Here is a 16,393-nt window from a genome sequence, read left to right as displayed (position 1 = left end):
GATGCTTTAGTAGTAGCTTCAACCACAATACCCCCTTCTGCATTAGCCAGTGGGGGTGAAATATATCCATATTCTTGGAGGAAATCCCAAGGTTTAGAGGAATAACGGCTTCAGAAGCAGAAAGGAGGAGTGAATACATATGGAAAGCTTTTCAAAAACCTCCCATTACAGATAAATAACCCTTCCTTTCTCCTGCAAACAGCTGTCCACAGGTGCAGTCTGGCAGTGCCCATCTCCACACTGGGCTAGCTCAGAGCCTCTAAGTGGCAAACCAACTCTCTGAACAAAGCTTCAAGTTTCAGCTCTAAAGTTTCAGGACATTTCTGTATGCTACACATCTGACTCACAACCTTGTAAACCATGCTTGAGTTGCAGTGGCTTGTTTCACCTTCCCTATAGCATAACATGCCAAATGTGGATCACAATCTGACTGTCTACTGCAGAATGAAAGAGGCAGGCATGTGTAAGAGGCAGAAGCTTGTGAGTATGCATCACCTCTGTGCAGAGGCGTGTAATTAGGGAAGAGATGACATCAAGAGCCTGCAGGAGCTCAAACCGCCTTAAGACACAAGGTTTGGGATGTATTGAGAGGAGAATCTCATCCCAAATAACTTTTTATGAAAAAATAAACCTCTCCAGGATTTAGCCAAAGAAAAGTCACTAGAAATGCTGATTTTAGAGTGAGGTGAAAACAAATAAGGACGTAAGGCTTGACTGACTAACTCATTAACGTAGGAGGAACTACATTTAGATCCCAATGAGAGAAAAGATCCCCCCAAATGGCAGATAATCAATCAGGATCCATAAGAAATCACTTTGCACAGATGAAAAGTTTTGTTTAGGTATGTTTCTGTGGGCGAGCACACATAGGTGTCGATACTGATGTCAGAAATAGTCTCATCAACAGAAATTCCTTGTTCCCAAACCCAGAAAATTGACACCACAAGCACAGTCCACTTAAATACATTTCTGCATTTACTAAACTCATTTTCTGCTCTTCATAAGGATCTCCTCACTGGGGAAAAAGCAAGCAGGTGCTAACTCTTCCAGAAATCACCCAATAACCATGTTAGGAGATGCAGAGTCAGATTTTTGGTGGCGCCACCTCCTCAAATCTACTTAAGTGTGATTAAAGCTACCTGGGGCTGAGAGACAGAACACATTCTGAAAACCAGACTGCTTTCAACATGTTTGCATAATTAAATTACCTCATCCACATCCTGCCTGACTTTCCTGAGGGGGAAAAAAAAAAAAAAAGAAAAAAAAAAGAGAGAGAGAAGCAGGGTGAAGCTGTATTATCTTAACATGCCCAGCTCGTGAGGCAGGGCAGTACCTGAAGAGGACCTTAGGGACAGCATCCCCTTTGCAACAGGGTACAGTGTGAGCAATTGCAGGGTGTCCCAGACAGGCACAATGAGCCATCACCATGCCAGCCCTCCTGTTTCATTTTCTTTTCCAACACCAGATGGCTTCAGTCACAGCCAGGAAAGCCCCTAGTCAAGTGGTCTGGAATAGTGTATCTAGCAAAGATGTATGGAAACAGGGCAGACAGGCAAGAAGTCTGCAGGACTTTCCCAGCTTCAAGACGTTCATTACGACTGCCTTGGAGTGCCCTCGTGAAGGGACACCCTTGCATGTGGCCTGGTTATCTTCTCAGCCCACACTGCTAAACATGGTCAAACAGTTACTGCAGGAGGCAACAGATGGAAGTAATCCTTCAGGAGACACAAGCCCTTCCCAGGGAGGCTGGTACTGTGGTATCACACCTGCAAACACTGGTGAAGGATCTGCACAAAAACAGCCTGTCCCTCCCACCGGGATGTTACAGGCTCCAGGAAGGTACAGAGAAGCCTCACCCATAGAGCCACAGCTTCCAGAAAAGGCAGATGACAAACCAAAAACAAGTGCCCCACTCAGAGGAGACAAGCTTTTATTCCTGACGAAGAACAGTGCAACAGCAGCAAACCCCCAATTTTCAGAAAAGGCACTTAAGTACCCTAAAGCCCACAATGGATTTCCATTCTTTGTTCTCTAACACCAACACACTAACCTGCAGACAAGCCACTGTACAAGCTTTTCCTTCAGAGATGAAGGCAATCTGACTTACAGCCCTACAGTAGGAGGGGAGCCACCACCTCCTGAAGGCAACCTTCCCAGGCAGATGTTGAAAGCAGAGCAGAGGGCATAGAAACAAGCCAATGGCTGTACCTACCAATGTCCAACATAAGGCACGAAAGCATCACTTTGAACAGAAAGACACCTGGCCCAAAGTTTGCCAAGAAGTATGTAAAAAGACCACAGTCAGGAGTCATTTGTCAGCTCACCATTAAGTAATAGCCTGCCCTTTGCATGCCAGGCTGGTTTATAACAGACTTTCTTATAAAACCAACCATATAGATGGACAGAGGTGTCTCCATACTGACAGATGAATGGCATTTCCTTACAATAGTTCACTGGCCTTTATCAGGAGGATATGAACAAAATTAAAAGCTGTTTAGGCTCAGGCATCACGATACTTCCCCAAAGACTAACAAAAAGCCCCTAAGTACATACCACATGCAGCACACCATCTACTTGGGCTGTAGGACAGGAGAACCTTCACTGCCTGTTACCCATCCCTTTGCTGGACCAGGAAAGTTCAACAGTTACCTGTCCTAGGCTACTGAGGCTCTGAAAAAACCAGCTATGCTAAAAAGCTGAGCAGTGCTGCCACATCAACTGTCCTCTAAAGGAACATGTTAACGGAGGTACACTTCCCCTGTGTGCCCCTATACCAACTGGAGTCCCTGTACAAGCGCAGGAGAGTAGTATTAAACTGCAGAGCACTCAAAGCCCAGTAGCTAAATGGGGATGCGTGAGCTCCGGCTCCAACTCTAAAAGGAAAATCCAGGGCATAAGCAACCCTTTTCAGCAGGTTCAGGGAGAAAAAAGAAAAAAAATCACCTATAGCTGCAAAAGCACAATAACTCCACTCTCAGAATGGACTAATTTACTGGTTTTCCCTCAGGAAAGAGTCACTCAGGGCAGACTAAGCTCTGCTCAGGTGTCTGAAGGTAAAAGATTGAGTTTCCACAACCTGTCCAGGATGTAGTGTGGGCACCTACTCCAGGGGCTGAGCTGGCTCTCAGAACCCACAGCGAAGGCTTCGATGGCTCATCCTGATGGCCACACAGCTTCTGGAGCCCAAACCTGGTGTCAGGAGTCTGAGACCAGAAGGAAGCAGTCTGGACACTCTCCAGAAAGATCTGGTAAGTCTACAATAATTGCCCCAAGTCCAAGAAGATCTACACTGTGCTCTACAGGAAGGCCTTGTTTGCATAGTCTTTACTACACTGCTGCAGGAGCAGGGATTTTAAATGTAAATGTCTTTACAGCGTTGGGGAATTTTTATTGGCCTACCACCATAAGCTGATCTACAAGGAATCTGCAAAGATGCGGCACAAGCAGATTTGTTAGATACACCTGCACCAGGACCGATCCCGTGAGTGTCAGCATAGGAAACCTTAGCCCAGTGTTGGGTTCATCCCCCAGCACCAGCTCCGTTTACCACAATTGGTCCCTGAGCACTTGGCATTACACAATTGTTACGAGACAATACCGCAGCATTTCTTATCTCATCAGCCAGTGTAACCCATTCTGTAGTTGGGCCTTCTTGTCCTCCATGCCAGATCATTCCTTGATCACAAATTACCATGGCTGAGCAGTTACAATTTGAATTTCCCCTTCTACAGCTACAACTATTCCCCAAAAACAATGAAAAGCAGATGCAGAATTGGTGATAGGGACCCAGAAGTGCCGCTGTCTAAATTGTCTAAAAACACAGTCTCTTTTCAACAGAAAACAGTCCCATGGTGTAGAACAAAATTTTCATATCCCTCCTCAGGCATCAACTACTGACCACTTGAAGAAGAAGATACTGAGGCAGATGAACATCTGGGGTGAAATGGTTCATGTTATATGGTCATGACAATGCTAGCACCCTCCCATAATGATGGCATCCTGTCTTTGAGTCTTGCAAGAAGCTGGTCTTTGATGAGATAAAAACATGTACCTTCCTCCTCTGCTTTCTCTCTAGAGTACTTTCATTGGACTGCAGCACCAGAGGAAGGAGCACATGGCACTCACATGTAGGTGAAACGCAGTCAGAAATTCAGAGATTCTCTACCCAGCAAACCAGGATTTACAGTGGCAGTTCAAGCTGCATCTACCGACTGCCTTTTACAATGAAACAATTGGCTTAGTTAACAAGGGGAGAGCAGTGGCTGTAATATCCCCTGACTTCAATCAAGTTTCTGATACCATTTCACACATTTTCATTTAAGAAGCTGAGGAAGTAAGAGCTTGACAGCCAGACCATGCTGGCCAGGCTCTTAGGGCAGCAATCAGTGGTGTGACATCGGATTACAGTTAGTAAAAGTACCTAACAGGTTGATAGTGGGCCCATACTATTGGAACACTACTGCAATCTGACATGCTACATTAAAACAATCGACAAATACTCTATGAAATTACTACTACTTTATTAAGACAAATCATGTTATCTAGAATGCAGCCTGTGTGCTCCCAGGGACAGAAGAACACTATTGCCTCAAGCAGACTTAAATACATGTTTTCCTTTCCCCTCCCATCCTTATAACCTCTTCCAGTCCCTATTCAACCAACTGGCAGCACATCTCAGCTCACTTCCAAATTTTTTGTTTGAGGGAATTTAAAAGGAAGATAGGGAAAGTTATTTCCCAATGTCTCTTCAAACCTAGATCAGCTACATATAAAAGTTAATTTTTCAAAGCAACTGTTTCAAAGTGCTCAATCTAGTCTCTTTTCAGTAATAATTCTAACATCCATCATATGTATTTCCTTGTCTTACTTAAAAAACAAAAGTTACCCAACAGTTTTGTATGGATGTGGCATTTTGAACAATCAGTATCTTCATTTCTTTGTTTGCTGTGAAGGGGAGCCAAATTGCACAAATTACTTGTGCAATTTTCAAAGGCATCAGATTTTCCACTATCTACCTCTTTTTCCATGATGTCAATACCACATCCCATTCTCTTACGATCTGTTTCTGTGACTTTAACATGGAATTATGCAGAATACAGCTGGAGAACAAAATGCTAAACCTTTTCTGTAAAGAAACTCCAAAAGGTCCCACACATCTGCAGACTTTGGGTCCAACACTTACCTTGGCTTGTACAGGCAGCATGAAAGTCGTTTGGTTTGTACTTTGTGTCCATTTATGAAGATCCTCATTCTGGGATCAATATAAAGCACAGCAGCATAGGCACGGAAGGACCGGCGCTCAGGCTTTCTGCAAGAGAGGGATGCTTACAGAGACTGAGCAGTTTGTTTCTTCATAGGACTACCAGCAGACATTCTTCCAGTCTGGTCCACATAGCCCAAAGATGACTCCGTTGATTCACCCCCTGAGTGATCAGTGTCTCTTTGCTCAGAGTGCTCATCTTGGAGTCTCTTTCAGTCTGCACTCTGCTTCCTCTTTCCTTCATGTTTTTTTTCCCCTTCATTCCCCTCCAATTAAGAAGAGCCATGACATACTACTGTCACAGAGCCTCCTTCTCTATCTAAACCTAATTAACAAGTTTCTCCATAGACAAAACTCATAAGATTCTCATTTCCCAATAAACTGCTACCTAGGAGCCAAGTGACCAACAGAAGCACCTCCCCATGCTGCTCTGCACTACCCCTGGTGTATTTTAAGCACCTATAACAGAATTCACACCTCATGAACTGTAACTGTTACCATCTCACCTCATAGCCATCTACTTCAAAATATGCCAAAGAGACAACCTTCAGCAAGAAAGCTAGATAAAAGAAAAGGCCTTTCTACTTTAATTACCATACAGCTACATTAAGTGAGGCTTTTCTTTTAAATTTTTTCTACCTACAACTTCTGCAGATTTTCTATTGAGCTGTACATTTTAAATACTGTTACAAAACACTGATGTGCACATTACTGTAGCTTAAAAAAGACTTTTTGAATACAGCTGGATAATAAAGGTCAAACCTATAAACTGGACCATTTAACACTAAGTGTGTGCCCCACTTGCTAGTGCGTTCTCTTACCCTTCGGTTAGTCAGTAGTATGCTCTGACCGAAACTGCACTGATCACATGCAGAAATGGTATCACAAGGTGAGGAGGAAGAAGCTCATTCCAGTGATCAGTGGTAATAATGAAAACTCACCAGTAGGCATTAAAGAAACTGAGAAGCATATTAGATCACCAGAGGTCCAAGGAGTTTGCTGCACCTGAGTACTCAATAACATCAAGCTAACACATACAGAAATAGCTAGGTTTACAGTGTTTGAAACTGTATTTTTATGGGAAATTCAAGCGCTTCAGGGAAGAAGCATGTAATCTCATAAAAAAGGTAAAAGCTTGCTAGGTGTGCCCATGGAGCTCTGAGATTTCATCAAGTATTTGGCTCAGTTCAGCTCAGTTTTTCCTTTTCAGGCTACAAATGAACAACTCTGCAAACTAAGCTCTCCCTGAACAGGGCCCTCTGCTCCTCTAGCTGTCCTCTGAGCACATCCTTCTTCCTCCTCTGCAGGAAGTCCAGGAGCTGCCCCTGCTCCCAGAAAGATGTGGTGATATGCCCCACCTGCACCCACCTGTACTATTTGCTCCTGGAGGCTGACCTGCGCAGCGCCTCACATTTTGCCAGGGTTCATTTAAACACAAAACTGAAGATCAGTTTGAGAGTAGCACAGGCTCACAACCAGCTGTCATTCTGACAAACACATCTTTGATGAGTGTAGAAAATTAAACCTGTAACTTAGGGCTCCTTAGTTTTAAGGTGCCTGAAGAAGGGCATCGAGTTTGCTTCTTTGACTAAGCTGAGACAAGCCAATGCAGGCAACCACACCAAACACACAACCATCACACCTGCAGGCCGTTTACAAGCATGAACTCCAAACTGCTGAAGAACAAACTAAAGATCTTCTGAACTCTCCAATTCACCATAGAAAGAGAAGCTTTTTAAAAAACACACACATACAGAGTATATAGCCAAACCCTACACATAATTTGATCAGAGCCCAAGGGCCTGTAACACCTGTCACACTTACGTGCCCTCTGGGGGTGTTTCCGCCATCTGAATGTCTTGGGGGTCAGAAGTCACATCCAGCTCTGGCTCTCCATTATCCATTAGTTTGAGGTTAAAGATGATCACAAGGGTGCCTGAGCAAGTAACAAGTTCATCAGGTGAATCCCCGTCAAACCCCAAATTCCTTGCCCAGTGACCAGCACTGTCCATACGTACCTTTCTCACCACGGATCTTATTAAACTGCTCCATCACTTCCTGTTCTGATTTGAAAGGGGAATACTTGTAAATTAGCTCCGTCTCAATAGAAAACTTCTCCATGTTGTCAGTCACAGGCTCCCAGCTTCGTGCGTTCCAGGTGGGCAGGGGAACAATGACCTGCAAATGACATCATACCAAGAGCAAGTCAGGCTTACCCACTCCAGTCAGCCCCTTCTGCAGATCACAGCCAAGCAGCTTACCCCTTCTGACAGCCCCCTAAGTCACTGCAAGAGTCCTTCCTAGCTTTTCAGTGGTTTGCACATCTGTCAAATGCTCAAGTACCCCTCTTTGCCAGCCTCTGAGCTGCCTTCCTACAACACCTAGCCTTAGACTGAACCATTCCCAAGTAACCTGTATGGTACTGGCTACTCACACACTCAGTGTCTTTTTTCCCCCTCCTCTTTTAACAACTTTCATAATACTAAAAAACCACCCAAACTTTGCTTCTTTAAAAATATCAACCTTTAGGCTTAAGGTCTCTCTTGAACTCAAATATCCTTCACTCATAGTTATCCTGATCTCACTCTTTATTATTTTTATAGGATTCCAGCAAGGTTATTAGTGTTTTCTGTCATTTAGAACAAAAACACAGATAGAATTATAGACTGCAGCTGCCTATCAAGGACAGGGAATACTGTCCTCACTTTAGAATTGAGGTCAAGGCAAAATATCCGGCTCCAGAGTTGCTGTGGGAACTACATCACCGTTCCCAACTTGCTTCAACCATCAGCACTGCTCCCGCAACAGCTTCTCTGTAGAGCTCCCTCCACTATCACAATGGAAAAATGCTTTCTGTCATGGTTTAAGCCCAGCTAGCAACTAGGCACCACACAGCTGCTCGGTCACTCTGCCCTCTCCCAGTGGGATGGGGAGGAGAATCAAGAAAAAAAGTAAAATTCGTAGGTTGAGATAAGAACGATACAATAACTAAAGGAAAATAAAATATAACACTAATAATAAGAATAAAATATAATAATAATCATTCTAATGAAAAGGAATATAATAAAATGAATTTTAAAAAATCATCCAAACAAACAAACAAAAAGAACAACAAGAAAAGACAAGTGATGCACAATGCAATTGCTCACCACCTGCTGAACGATGCCTGAGCAGTGATCCGCCCCTCCTGGCCAACTCCCCCCAGTTTATATACTGAGCATTATGTTCTATGGTATGGAATATTTGGCTAGTTCGGGTCAGTTGCCCTGGCTATGCTCACTCCCAACTTCTTGTACATCTGCTTGCTGGCAGAGCATGGGAAACTGAAAAATCCTTAACTTAGGATAAGCACTACTTAGCAACAACTAGAACATCAGTGTGTTATCAACATTATTCTCACATGAAATTCAAAACACACTGTACCAGCCACTAAGAAAATTAACTCTATCCCAGCCAAAACCAGGACACTTTCTTAGATACCATCCCAGTGCAAATTTAAAACTTCTCATTATTGGCCTTGCCTGGAAAATACTTGTGCTTGAGCACAAAAATACCTCCATATTAAGAGTCTAGATGCAGAACAATAATGCCCGAATTATCCATTAAGATATACAAGTTTTCAATAGGTAGAACCATGTCCATTTTTTATTAAGGAAAAAAAAAAAGATCCAAAGGAAGAGATGTGTCTGGATTTTATGACCTGCAGGTAGCAACTTCAATCACACCTTCAATTCTCCACAGAAAATCAAATCAGAACAATAAATTTAAATATATCTCAAACTCAAATTTTGTGGGAAAAGGAAAATGCAAGAAGCCTGGGCATGTCCTGCACTCAGCATAAGCAACTTCAAGCAATTGAAACAAGCCCTTCAAGCTTGCTGTAGTTTACAGAGACCTCTCAAACAGAATTAAAACCAAAAGGAAAAATTCTTTGATGAATTCACAGAACCCCTACAAGTGTATCACCAAGAGAAAACCATGCACTGATCCAACCAGAGTGGCAACCAACACTGACACAGACTTTTCTCCTGTGACAGCTACAGAAGTTCAGATGAGATGAGACAGCATTCACCATATTAGTTCATTACAACAAAGTACATGCAAACCTCATCGATGCCTTCTTCCTCATGGAACGTCCGTGACAAGAGGAGGCAAGTCATGGTGTTGTCTTTCTTTGTGAACAGGATAAAATCCTTCCCAATCCGCATGGAACCCCTGGAGACAGATTTCAGGCTGCATGTTACACCTGATGCACAACACTTTCTAGAAAGCAGACCACATTACTGAGTTTTCTTCCCATTATGTTCAATTATCAGATGCCAAAACCAGGTAAGGCAGAAGAATGGCTTAAACGGCAACTACCATTTCTCTCTAAACTTATCATTCCTTTCAAAAGGAATGTCAATATGGACATTTTCATAATGTTTCAAAACATTTAACACTAGTCACAATTAAAAGGTGCAGAAGTACAGTATGGCTTTCCAGGTTCATGCTACATAGAAAGTTGAAAAAAAATTTTTTTTTTAAATCTAAAAAAAGATGACAAAGGTCAGATGGGACAATAACCTTCAAATATATGAGCAGAAACGTAAGTAAGAAAGCAAGTGCATGCTTCATTTCCCTGTACACAGAATGAATAGCAGCAGACAAGTTTCTGGGAGACAGACAATTTATTTCCTAATGTCTAACCTGAAAGACTCACTGACACTTCAGCTAACGCAACTTAGCAGTCAGTTGTCAAAAAAAGGGACAGTCTCATCTTCCTCCCCACTCTCCTATCCCCAATAGTGCTTTCCCCATCTTCTCCTTTACCCTATTATGCAACTCATCCAAAAAACTTTGAGAGCAATTAACATTGCATCAAAAGAAGGATTAGTGTTCTGTCACTGTATTTCTCTTTAGATTGACTTAATGCAATACCAAAGCCCATCATTTGCATCTTCAGGCTTCAGTCTGCATTTCTCAGCTGTAATATAGTATGCCTCTTGCTCAAGGTTAAGAGCAGGACAGAGATCTGTCCGGAAGTGCACAGGCAGGATCTGGGATCTGTCCTGCACTGCAGCTGGATCAATAGTATCTCAAGATCTCTTAAACCCCCTTTTTTTCTTTCCTCCCAGATTATAGAGTCCCACAGATTTCCCTACTAGGATGCATATAAATAATCAAGCCACATGGAACAACATAAAGCAGAACAGCCAATCAGAGTAAGCCATAAAAGCCCTCTAACTTTCCCAAAGACATCAGTTCAGCACAGCAAACACCTTTCTCCTTCCTAGCAAATCCCCTCCAACCAGTAAGATTTCCTTCCCGCCTCTGTTCCTCTGCCACTTAATCCCACTCCTCATGTTAGTCCTTCCATCATTCCCCTTCTCCTCCATGCATTTGTCTGATTTAAGAAAAAAAGAAAAGATTTAAGTCCATCTGACTTGCACCAGACAACTTTCCTAGGGAGAGGCTGCAGCACTGTTCTGCTCCAATTTTACTATCTGTCTGTCAAAGGCATATCAAGGTTTTGTTTCCTGCTCCTCCCTCCCCCCAGCTCTGACCTGTATCCTCTGCATCATGCAAACATAATGGCAAAACACTGTCATCAGCTTTGAACAGAATTCTCTGCCACTGAAGAACTACAGCAGATGTTCATTGAGCTCCTGTCTACCAAACCGTGGCATCTTTATCTAGATTTCTTATTTATTTTTTCTCCTAGAAAACAAGATATACACCTCCAAGCAAAAAATACATTTACTAACTGAACTCTAACCTCCATAATCTCAGGAGGCTGGCTTTTGTTATACTTACGATTTCAAGCCGTTCCCATACTGCCCAATTTGAGTTGACTCAGGTGATCGCTTGGCTGATTTACCAAATTGAATAACACTGGCAGCTTCGTCTGGAACAAAAGACAGGGAACAAAAAAAAGTTTATTTTAATATAAAGACACACACACATATCTTTTAGATAAACTTACTCACCACTGTAAGTAGCGCAGAAAGACTATGGCATGGAAGAGGCCAGAAGCCCAAGCCAAAGTCTCATCCTGAAGCTCTACCATACAGCCCCGTAAGATACACATTGCTCGATAGCATTTACGTTATCAAAAGCTTTGTACCGGTGCCATTATGCTGACAAAAAGAGTTGTAAGTTTCAGGCTGCCGTGGTTTCAGCCCAGCCGGCAACAAAGCACCAGGAGGCCACTCGCTCACTGCGCCTCCCCCCGCTCCGGTGGGATGGGGAGGAGAATCAGAAAGGAGAGAAAAGAACGAAGATAAGGACCTCGTTACGGTCACGAGCAAAGGACAGGCTCAGCTTGGGGAAGAAACAAAATCAATTTCATTTACTAACAACCAAGTCAAAGCAAGGATCTGAGGAAGTAAAACGAAACCTGAGAACACCTTCCCCCCCCAGCCCTCCCTCCTTCCCGCCTCCGCTCCCGGTTCTCTCCACCTCCTCCGGCCGGCGGCGCAGGGGAACAGGGGACGGGGTCGGTGCCTCCTACCGGGTCTCTGCCGCTCCGTCCTCCTCAGGGGGAGGAGGAGCAGGAGGACTCCGCTCAGCTGCGGGTTCCCCTCTTAAATCCGTTCTCCCACAGGTGTTGCCGCCGTCGCTGAGGGGCTCGGCCTGGGCCAGAGGCGGGTCCGGCTCCGAGCCGGGGGCGCTTCGAGCAGCTTCTCCCAGGAGCCGGCCCTGCGGCCCCTCCTCCGCTACCAAAATCCCCACACAACCCCAAAACACAGACTAGCCCAGTGCCCCGTGCACACTGCACAAAGACGCTTCTTTTTAAAAGAAAAAATGTCCACAGGATGATCTGTTGTGTCCACCACAATTACCAACGTGCTCATAAACCAAAACACAGCCTGGGACGCTGCGGCTCTGCTGTGCTGCGTGTACTGCTGACACCACAGATTCAAAACCGCTGGCACTGGAGCATAAGTCAGTACTATAAAAAGGTCTTGAATTCGGGATAACCATTACTTTTTCTTCATGGCATTGAACTGAACGCTATGATTAATTAATGCACTAGTAAGATAAAAGCTAATTTTCACAGCAGATTGCTGGACTGCTGACAGCAGGACCCCTGTGGGTGAAAAGGCAGTATGAGCAAGCACCGCAGCAATGAAGAGAGTATTTTATTAGCACAGGACAAAATTAAAGGACATGATGGCTTAACAGCTGAGAGGGTCTGTCATTTTTAGTTCAAGCCTTTCTATTGTTCGAGGGATAAAGCCTTTTAACATCATCCACAGGACAGAACAATTCCTCTCCCTTCCCCCAAGAGATAGCAATCATTTCACCATAGAGTTTACTTGGAGAAATGCAATTCCAGAGACAAGGAACACGAAGTGCCTTAACAGGAAGGCTAACAACAATTACAGCCCTCAAATGCACATACAAGCTGTGAGGGAGCACAGGACATCACTCACTCCATCAGCTACATGGAGGCTGAGCCCATGGACAAGCTGGATTTAAGCATACAGGAGACTTACCCGGGTCCACTAGTACTGACAGTGAGTTTTTACAGTAAGATGTTTAGTACAAACACCATTGGTATAACACAAAATCACTGACCTGCGTGTCAGAATGCCATTTTCCGTTGAAATGACATGCAGATTTAAAGCCACAAATTACAAGGTGAAAATACAGGAGAAAAACTGTGCAAGCACCTTGCTGCCTCAATTCAGTATGTTCATAAGAGACGTCCACAACTATTTCAAAACCAACTTTTGACTGGATGAAAGTACCTCTTCCTTTCCTTCAGCCTACTACAGTATTTTCTAGTCAATCAAAGAAAACATTAGATTATCTCATATTTGAGATCTGGGTAAGGATATTGATGATGATATTATTATTATTATCATTATTACTACTACTACTACTACTACTATTACTGTGTTAGTTTTAAGGCCTGGTCAGAAAAGGGGATATTCTAAGAAGAGAAGGCTACGGGAGCCCTTTTACTATACAAAAAATTGTATCACCAACTATTTTTAAGAAAACTTTGAGAAGCCTAAAAAGGGTAAAGACTAATTGTCCAAAGCATTTCCTCTCTCACAAAAGGTGACCATATGGTTCATCACTCAATGCTGGATGTCCAAAACCACCCTATAAAGATTCTTCTTTCTGAGCAGAGGGACAAAGATGATGCCAAGCAGAGGGGAGCGAGGGAGCATCTCTCTGTGCTCGAGGCTTGCTGTCTCTGGGAGAGATTTAACCTTTACCTCCTCCCAAGAATCAAGGTACAAATTACTTTTTTTCCAGCTTTTTTGAGTTAAGGCTCTGGATGGAGTTTCACTTAAGGCTATTTTAGTCACAATGTTTTCATTTTGTCGTGCCTCAGAGTTACTGGCTTTAAAAAAACCAAACTCCCTGGCAACAAAAAGGGGGGTGATGTGATCTATGCCAAACAGAAGAGAGAAAAAACAATCCGAAGGAATTCACTCAAAGTGGCAGACTGATCTTCAGAGCCCAAGAATAGGAATCAAGGGCACAGATAAAAAGTTTCCTAATGAGAAACATCAGACGTCTGGAATGAAGAACTGAGGGACGGAGCTGTTTAATTCCTAACTGAACTGTTAGTCGTCCAAGACAGCAACAGAGAATCCTCCCGAACGATAGGCTGTTACAGCACACAAGCTGGCTGACACACAACACATCGCCGACATCCCCGCAGGCAGCTGCCTGCTCCCCTGCTATGGGTCACAAGCCATACCTCCCCACTCCTCTGTTATGGGTCACAAAGCCACTAAGTCAGATCTGGCTTCACCCTTTGAGGACAGTCCTCTCATATTTCCAAGTTCTCCAGTTGAGAATACACTAAAGAAGGTCCCAACCTGATCACAGAAAATTATCCTTCCTGCCTTCTCCATAAATTCATCTGCCATATTCGCATTAGGTAGAGTACTTGCAGGGGACTTGACAGCATCCTCTAAAAATATTCCAGAGCCAAAGTATCTAATTTACTACCTGTGAGAAATCAGCCTAAACCAAATTGCTTCCAGTCAAGCTTTCAGTGGGACAGGGGAACAGGGGAGAAGCTCTGGGGTCTTTCATCACCATAGCAAACACAAGACACTCAGGCACCTGGCGGAAATGGCTGAACACAGCTAGCAATTGACAAATCAGTTTGATGTAAGTTATTGTGATTTATTTCAAAAATCTGTCAACTTGAGAGGTGTCCTGGTTTCAGCTGGGATGGAGTTAATTGTCTTCCTAGTAGCTGGTATAGTGCTAGGTTTCTGAGTTAGGTATGAGAAGAATGCTGATAACACTGATGTTTTCAGTTGTTGCTAAGTAATATTTAGTGTAAAGTCAAGGATTTTTCAACTTCTGATGCCCAGACAGCAAGAAAGCTGGAGGGACACAAGAAGTTGGGATAGGACACAGCCAGGACAGCTGACCCAAGGTGGCCAACGGGGTATTCCATACCATGTGACATCACATCTAGTATATAAACTGGGGGGAGTGGGGGCAAGGGGATCACTGCTCAGGGACTAACTGGGCGTCAGTTGGCGGGTGGTGAGCAATTGCATTGTGCATCACTTGTATTTTCTAATCCTTTTATTATTAATATTGTCATTTTATTAGTGTTATCATTATCATTATTAGTTTCTTCTCTTTTGTTCTATTAAACCATTCTTATCTCAACCCACGAGTTTTACGTCTTTTCCCGATTTTCTCCCCCATCCCACTGGGTGGGAGGGGGAAGTGAGTAAGCGGCTGCATGGTGCTTAGCTGCTGGCTGGGGTTAAACCATGACAAGAGGAAATGTCAATGTGCTACAAGGTTAAAGAGATTTTCCCCTGAGAAATATGTAGACCACTCCCCTCAAGAGTGGTTCCCTAAGTGTCACTGCCTACACACAAAAGCGTGTACACACACTTTAAAGTAAATGCTAGAACCCCAGTTACATTTAAACGTTGTTCCTCACCATTGTGAGCCTTGGATCAACAGTATTCTGCAAGAACTGATACCTTTACTTCAATCCCTGGCAAAGCAATGAACGAATCCTCTTAAAAAGTATCACAAGCCAAATGAAGCAGGTGATTGGGATAAGCCATCATGGATCTACCACAGGCAAGTCAGACTTCAGTGACCTGGTCACCTTCTACAAGGCAGCACTTCCTGTCCACATGGAGAGAGCAGTGGATGTTGTTTAGCCAGGCTTCAGCAAAGTATTGGACACTGTTTCCCACAGCCTTTTCCTGGACAAACTGGCAAGACACAGACCGGTTGGGTGGTATGCAAGGTGGGTAGGGAACTGGTCCCAGGTCACGCTCAGAGGGTGATCCTCAATGGTTTTTACTCCAGTTGGCAGCCTGTCACAAGGGGGGTCCCCCAGCGATCATGTCGTACCCCATGCTGTTCAACATCTTCATAAGGGATCTGGATGACGGGATCAAAAGCACCCTCACCAGGTTTGCTGATGGTGGTGAGCTGGACGCATCGGAAGGGAGAGCCATCTTAAAGGGAGACCTGGACAGGCTGGAAAAGTGGGCAAGCAAGAACTGTATGAAGCTGAAGGGAAGGGCAAGGTCCTGCACCTGGGATGAAATAACCAAAGAGCCCAGTACAGGCTGGGATCTGTGTGGCTGGGGAGCAGCCTTGCTGAAAGGGACCTGCCAGTCCTGGTGGACAACAAGCTGAACATGAGTCAGCAGTGTGCCACTGCAGCAATGAAGTCAAATGGGATCCCAGGCTGCATCCACAGGGGCATTACTACAGAGATAGAGATGTGATCATCCCACTCTACTCAGTGCTGGTCAGGCTGCAGCTGGAGTAGTGTGTTCAGTTGTGGTCTCCTCAATTCAAGAAAGACACAGACAGACTGGACAGGGTCCAAAGGAGAAGATGATCAAAGGACTGGAGAATCTGCCCTATGAGAAAAGACCAAAGGAGCTAAGTCTCTTTTTCCTGGAGAGCAGAGGGCACAGGGGGAATCTCATCACAGTATTCCAGTACTTAAAAGGCAGCTACAAAGAGGATGAAGGCTCTCTCTTCACAAGGAGCCACATGGAAAAGACAAGGGGCAGCAGGTACAAGTTGCACTGGGAGAGGTTTCATCTCAATATAAGAAAGAAATTTTTTAGAGTGAGAACAATCAATCACTGGAACAACTTCCCCAGGGATGTGGTGGAGTCC

The 16,393-nt window shown here is 44.0% G+C and overlaps 1 protein-coding gene across 3 annotated transcripts in view; it reads right to left on the bottom strand.

Annotated features, from left to right (window-relative positions):
• Positions 1–16,393, bottom strand: part of MORC2 (MORC family CW-type zinc finger 2) — a 63,751-nt gene that overhangs the window by 25,447 nt on the left and 21,911 nt on the right. For all 3 annotated transcript variants that reach the window (XM_075041961.1, XM_075041962.1, XM_075041963.1), the window contains 5 exons: positions 11,057–11,147; positions 9,367–9,475; positions 7,279–7,438; positions 7,085–7,196; positions 5,183–5,308 (listed from right to left, as the gene is read on the bottom strand). In XM_075041961.1, the coding sequence (XP_074898062.1) occupies positions 5,183–5,308; positions 7,085–7,196; positions 7,279–7,438; positions 9,367–9,475; positions 11,057–11,147 (598 nt within the window). The remainder of the gene's footprint in view (positions 1–5,182; positions 5,309–7,084; positions 7,197–7,278; positions 7,439–9,366; positions 9,476–11,056; positions 11,148–16,393) is intronic.

This window comes from Buteo buteo, chromosome 11 (genome assembly GCF_964188355.1).
Source record: "Buteo buteo chromosome 11, bButBut1.hap1.1, whole genome shotgun sequence".
NCBI lineage: Eukaryota > Metazoa > Chordata > Aves > Accipitriformes > Accipitridae > Buteo > Buteo buteo.
Note: the sequence above shows the minus strand (reverse complement) of the source record. Positions and strands in the feature narration are given on the sequence as shown.